This window comes from Rhinopithecus bieti, unplaced genomic scaffold, assembly GCF_001698545.2.
Source record: "Rhinopithecus bieti isolate Rb0 unplaced genomic scaffold, ASM169854v2 scaffold_34968, whole genome shotgun sequence".
Taxonomy (NCBI): domain Eukaryota; kingdom Metazoa; phylum Chordata; class Mammalia; order Primates; family Cercopithecidae; genus Rhinopithecus; species Rhinopithecus bieti.
In genome coordinates, this window is record NW_016814942.1 from 26,764 (window position 1) to 33,182 (window position 6,419).

Sequence of the window (6,419 nt, forward strand, 5' to 3'; positions counted from 1 at the left end):
TTTTTTGTATTTTTTAGTAGAGACGGGGTTTCACTGGGTTAGCCAGGATGGTCTCGATCTCCTGACCTCGTGATCCGCCCGTCTCAGCCTCCCAAAGTGCTAGGATTACAGGCTTGAGCCACCAAGCCCGGCCGCTAATTTTTTTTATTTTTAGTAGAGACAGGGTTTCACCACGTTGGCCAGGCTGATCTTGAACTCCTGACCTTAAATGATCTGCCTACCTCTGCTTCTCAAAGTGCTGGGATTACAGGTGTGAGCCGCCGCGCCTGGCCTTTTTAATTTTATTTTTGAGACAGAGTCTTGCTGTGTTGCCCAGGCTGGCAGTGGCACAATCTCTGCTCACTGCTTCCCTTCCCGGGTTCAAGCAATTCTCTTTTGTCAGCCTCCCAAGTAACTGGGATTATAGGCAAATGCCAAGACCACCAAACCTGGCCTGTTCAATTTATTTGGAATTTTAAAAATTATACACTTTTTATTGTTGTGTTTGAAAATATTATAATTTTTTTGATGGGGCCATATCGCCCTAATATTTTGTATACATGGTAATCTTTGAGATTTGGACATTAACAAAAAGCTACCTGTTACGATCTTTATAATGTAACTCTGTCCTGGCATAGTCTAAAATCAATTGTCTTGGCTAGAGATTCTGGGAATTTCTCAAACATGTTTTTAAGATGTGTCTTGTCTAAAATTTTGTGTTGTTAAATCGGCTTATTCATATTTCTTCTTAATAATCAGTAATCACTTGCTTCACCCATTCCGAGTTTGGGATACTGCAGTTTCTCTGCTTCTGTAACATTTACCTTTAGACTCAAAGTGTCATTCCAATGTATATTACCATTTCATGTCATGGGAGAAGACATTAACCAGTATCTAAGAAAGCCCCTAGAAGCCAGAAATAAAGATGTATGTGCCAATATTTTTCTTGTTTTTTAAAAAAGGAACCAGGAGTTGGCAATTTACATTTTTGGGTGCATGTGTGAGACAGAGTCTTACTCTGTTACCTAGGCTAGAGTACAATGTCATGATCTTGGCTCACTACAATCTCTGCCTCCAGTTCAAGCAGTTCTCCTTCCTCAGCCTCCAAAGTAACTGGATTACAAGTACCTGTTACCATGCCTGGCTAATTTTTTTGTATTTTTGTAGAGATGGGGTTTCACCATCTTGGCCAGGCTAGTCTTGAACTGTTGACCTCATGATCCACCTGCCTTGGCCTCCCGAAGTGCTGGCATCACATATATGAGCTACTGTGCCCAGCCCGCAATTTACTTTTAAAGGCACAATGTTATACTGGAGAGCAGGAAGAGCTGTGTTGGGTATAAGTAATAGACTTTTCCTTTTCTTCCATGTGGCTCTTTGCATTGTGGGGTCCTTCACACACTTAACTCATTTATAAATTTTTTACAAATGTATTTTGGTCAGTATGTTTTTGTTACAGTTATAAAGAAATTACAGCTTGTGGTATTTTCCTATGTCATCTTCCTTATGTAGTTTGTATAATTTTATAGATTAGATTTGTAAGTATATTTATCTGAGTCTAGCAATTGAAGTAATGTGTTTTTATTTTTTCTTTCAGTTATGTGTTCTCATTTTGCCCAAGACGTTTGGTCAGAGCAGAGCATAAAAGATTCTTTCCAAAAAGTGATACTAAGAAGATATGAAAAATGTGGACATGACAATTTACAGTTAAAAAAAAGCTGTGAAAGTGTAGATGAGTGTCCGGTACACAAAAGAGGTTATAATGGACTTAAACAATGTTTGACAACCACCCAGAGAAAAATATTTCATTGTGATGAATATGTGAAATTCTTGCCTAAATTTTCAAATTCAAACAGACATAAGATAAGAGATACTGGAAAAAAACCTTTTAAATGTATAGAATATGGGAAAGCTTTTAACCAGTCTTCAACCCATACTACATATAAGAAAATTGATACTGGAGAGAAACGCTACAAATGTGAAGAATGTGGTAGAGCCTATAAGCAGTCCTCACACCTTACTACACATAAGAAAAGTCATACTGGAGAGAAGCCCTACAAATGTGAAGAATGTGGCAAAGCCTATAAGCAGTCCTGTAACCTTACTACACATAAGATAATTCATACTGGAGAGAAACCCTACAGATGTAGAGAATGTGGCAAAGCTTTTAACCACCCCGCAACCCTTTTCTCACATAAGAAAATTCATACTGGAGAGAAACCATACAAGTGTGATAAATGTGGCAAAGCCTTTATTTCATCCTCAACCCTTACTAAACATGAGATAATTCATACTGGGGAGAAACCCTACAAATGTGAGGAATGTGGCAAAGCTTTTAACCGTTCCTCAAACCTTACTAAACATAAGAGAATTCATACTGGAGATGTACCCTACAAATGTGATGAATGTGGCAAAACCTTTACTTGGTACTCAAGCCTCTCTAAACATAGGAGAGCTCATACTGGAGAGAAACCCTATAAGTGTGAAGAATGTGGCAAAGCCTTTACTGCATTCTCAACTCTAACTGAACATAAGATAATTCATACTGGAGAGAAACCTTACAAATGTGAAAAATGTGGCAAAGCTTTTAACTGGTCCTCAGCCCTTAATAAACATAAGAAAATTCATATTAGAAACCCTACATAGCAAAGAATGTGGAAAATCTTTTAAATGTTCCTCAACCCTTAATAAGCATAAGATAATTCATACTGGAGAGAAACCCCATGAATGTGATGAATGTGGGAAAGCCTTTAACCAGCCCTCGACTCTGACTATGAGAATTTATATGGAACATAAACCTTACAAATATAAAGAATGTTACAAAGCTTTTTAAGGAAGTTCTCAACCCTTATTACACATAATTTATACTGGACAGAAACGCTGCAAGTTTGAGTTTCACTCGTCACCCAGGCTGGAGTGCAATGGCAAGATCTTGGCTCATGGCAACTTCTGCTTCCTGGGTTCAAGCCATTCTCCTGCCTCAGCCTGCCGAGTAGCTGGGATTACAGGTGCCCAGCACCACGCCCAGCTCATGTTGGTATTTTTAGTAGAGATGGGGTTTTGCCGTGTTTGCCAGACTGGTCTCAAACTCCTGACCTCAGGTGGTCCACCCACATCAGCCTCCTAAAGTGTTGGGATTACAGGCATGAGCCACAACACCCAGCCACAAGTTCTTAATTCTTAAGAGACATGGCGATAATTCATGCTGAAGAGGAAGTCTACAAACCTGAAAGATGCGACAGTGCTTACCACCTCCAACTTTTGTATACAGAAAAACATATTAGTGTGAAACCTTAGAAATGTATGAAATGTGAGAATGCTACCAAAAATCCTAGAAGTGTGAAGAATATGGCAAAACTTTTAATGAGTGTTAACACCTTATTTCACAGGAAAGCTTTTATCCTTGAGAAAAATTGTACAGATATAAAGAATATTGAAAAGCCATTAATGCCTACTCACATCTTACTCAACAGAAGAAGATTCACAGTTAATAAAAGCATTAAAAGTGCAATTACTGTCAAAAAATCTTTCGGAAAATACAAGCCTTTAAAGAAGAATATTCTGAAATCATCCATTACAAATATAAAGGGGGTTTGTAGTACCTTTACTTGTATCACAGATCTTATTGCACACATTTGTACTAGAGGAAAACCCTGAAGCAGTTGCTCCAGCTTTGTTCATCATGGAATTTATATTGGAGAAGAGTCCTGCAAATACAATGAATTTATAAAGACTTTTTTCAAAATGTATAGCTTAGAAAACACCACAGAGTTTATACTAAAATATTTTTGCAGATGCAGTAAATATGAAAAAATATTTAATTCAAAATTGATTTTACACTAGAATAACTAAGGCACTGACACTTCAGACATTACACTAAATCAGTATTGAGTATAAAAATGAATCCGCAACTAAAACTAGGCTAAAATGTTTTGCTGATAGATCGAAAAGGTGAGATTTCTGAGCATTGTGTAGATATTGGAAAGTGGTGTGTGAGTGGGTGGTTGTTTTCGAGGAAAAGATCTTGTGAGGAGGAAAGTATATGGGCGTAATACAGTCTTTCAAATTTCTTTATGCTGTTATTTTATTCCTATTGCATTCACATGTGAAAGCATGTGATCAGTTATTGCTGCATTAGAGATACTACAGATTCTTTTTTTATTGGGTATTATGACCTTTTCTATAAAAGAGTAAGGACATTAAAATGTAAGGTGTCTGATGAAAATGTCAGTGGAGAGGCTCTTTGTAGTTAACTTATATTAAGTAATGTATAAGGTGGGGGTTCCCATTTGTATAATCCTAGCCCATGACTTAATGTTGACACTTTGCTTTGTCTTTTGGATGGCCTAACCTACATTAACATGTTGGCAGACCATTTTAAAACTTTTTTTCAAAAATTATAATGAATTACTTTATTAATACAGATAATAATGTGGGGATTCAGAGTAATAGTTTTCTACATTATAGTGAGAAAAATTATAGTTAAAAGTATTAAATGAGAATATTATTTTATTAATTGTACTTTTATGTAATAGAATGCAGTACATATGAAAATTGTTAGATTATGTGTGAACTTTTTTTTTGCCATGTTAAGACTATTGTGCGTTTAATGAAGCAATATTATGCCACTAACTTTAACCTATCCCACCTTAATCAAGGGTGTACTTAAAAGGTGGTAACAATATACTATTTCGTGCATAGTGGAATAACATCTCTAGTCATCACTTTGCCAGTGACTTTCAACTGCAGATGAGTTGAAGAATATTGTTCCCATAGTTTAAGTTTTTATTTTTTCTTAATGAAATTTATTATTAGTATTTGTGGGTATATAGTATGTGTATATATTTATGCCTTATATGGCATATTTTGATTCAGGCATACAATATATAGTAATTACATTAGGGTAAATAAGGTATCCATCACCTCTAGCATTTATCCTTTGAATTACAGTGTAATTATACCTTTTTAGTTATTTTAAAATGTACAAATTGTTATTGACTACAGGTTTATTTTTATGGTCATAATAAAATTATACAGAAAAATAAAATAGGGCCAGGTACAGTGGCTCACGCCTGTAATCCCAGCACTTTGGGAGGCCAAGGCAGGTGGATTGCCTGAGGTCAGGAGTTCAAGACCAGCCTGGCCAACATGGTGAAACCCCGTCCTGAGGCAGCGCTTTCATATTCCACTCTGCCAGTCCAGCTGAGGATCCAAGCCGCTTACAGGCTCCAAAGTGAGTTCTGTAAACAGTTGCAACTTGGCTCTGATCAGATAGGGAGGTTCGCATTTATTCAGTAAGACTAATTAACAAAAGTTGTGCTTAAACACCACTAGAGGGTAAAGATTAAAGTCCAGTTTCCCAGGCCTAAAGCAAACACCATTTGCAGGTATTAAGCTCCTCCGAACCCCAAGTAGGAGGCAGTAAAGTACCCGTGGCAGCACAAAACTTAGTCTTAAACCCACATAACTAACAGATTAGTAAAATAAACTTCCCATGTTCCTTTGTACTTGCACCCTACTCTTTCTGGCTCTGCACCCTGGCTGCCTTCAGCCAAGCAATCTGAAGCTATACAAACTCAAGCCTTTAAGAGAGCTTTTGACTATTACTCTTTTTAATATTTTTCCCACCAGCCTGATTGAACCCCAACACCCATCTCTGCTAAAAATACGAAAATTAGCCAGACATGGTGGCGCACACCTGGAGGCTGAGGGAGGAGAGAATCACTTGAACCCCAGAGGTGGAGGGTGCACTCCAACTTGGGCAACAGCGAGACTATTTAAAAAAAAAAAGAACTATAAATAGAATTCATACATTTCTGAGACCTGAAAACTTATTAGTAAATTTTATTATATAGTTTTATTTGAACATCTGGTCTGCCTGCAAACATAGACTTTTTTTTTTTTTGGAGATGGAGTCTTGCTCTGTCCCGAGGCTGGAGTGCAGTGGCGTGATCTCAGCTCCCGGGATCAAGTGATTCTCCTACCTCAGCCTCCTTAGTAGCTGGGAATACAGGCATGTGCCACCATGCTCAGCTAATTTTTATATTTTTATTAGAGACGGGCTTTCACCATGTTGGCAAGGATGGTCTCGATCTCTTGACCTCGTGATCCGCCCACCTCGGCCTCCCAAAGTGCCGGGATTACTTAAATAAAATTTTTAAAAATAGCATTTGATTACAACTATAGGTGAGACTATTAGTATGAGGTCATATTTTTACTTATATTGACAAAATAACTATTCTATATATTGGATACTGACTTGCATTGACAAAACAGCCATAACAATATTCTGATTTAGGATAATACTCCTTTTTTGCTGTATATTTGCAAGCTTTTGATCAAATATTATGGGAGCTCAATAGAAATCAACAAGATGAATCTTTACCACAAGAATTACTGATGCATATATTTATTTTTCTTAAAATCCATTAGCTTTTTAT

The 6,419-nt window shown here is 37.1% G+C and overlaps 1 protein-coding gene across 1 annotated transcript in view; it reads left to right on the forward strand.

Annotated features, from left to right (window-relative positions):
• Positions 1-3,892, forward strand: part of ZNF506 (zinc finger protein 506) — a 30,010-nt gene extending 26,118 nt beyond the window's left edge. Inside the window, 2 exon segments of the mRNA XM_017852732.1 lie at positions 1,577-2,615; positions 2,617-3,892. Of these exon segments, the coding sequence (XP_017708221.1) occupies positions 1,577-2,615; positions 2,617-2,812 (1,235 nt within the window). The 3' untranslated portion in view covers positions 2,813-3,892.
• Positions 3,893-6,419: the final 2,527 nt, after the last annotated feature.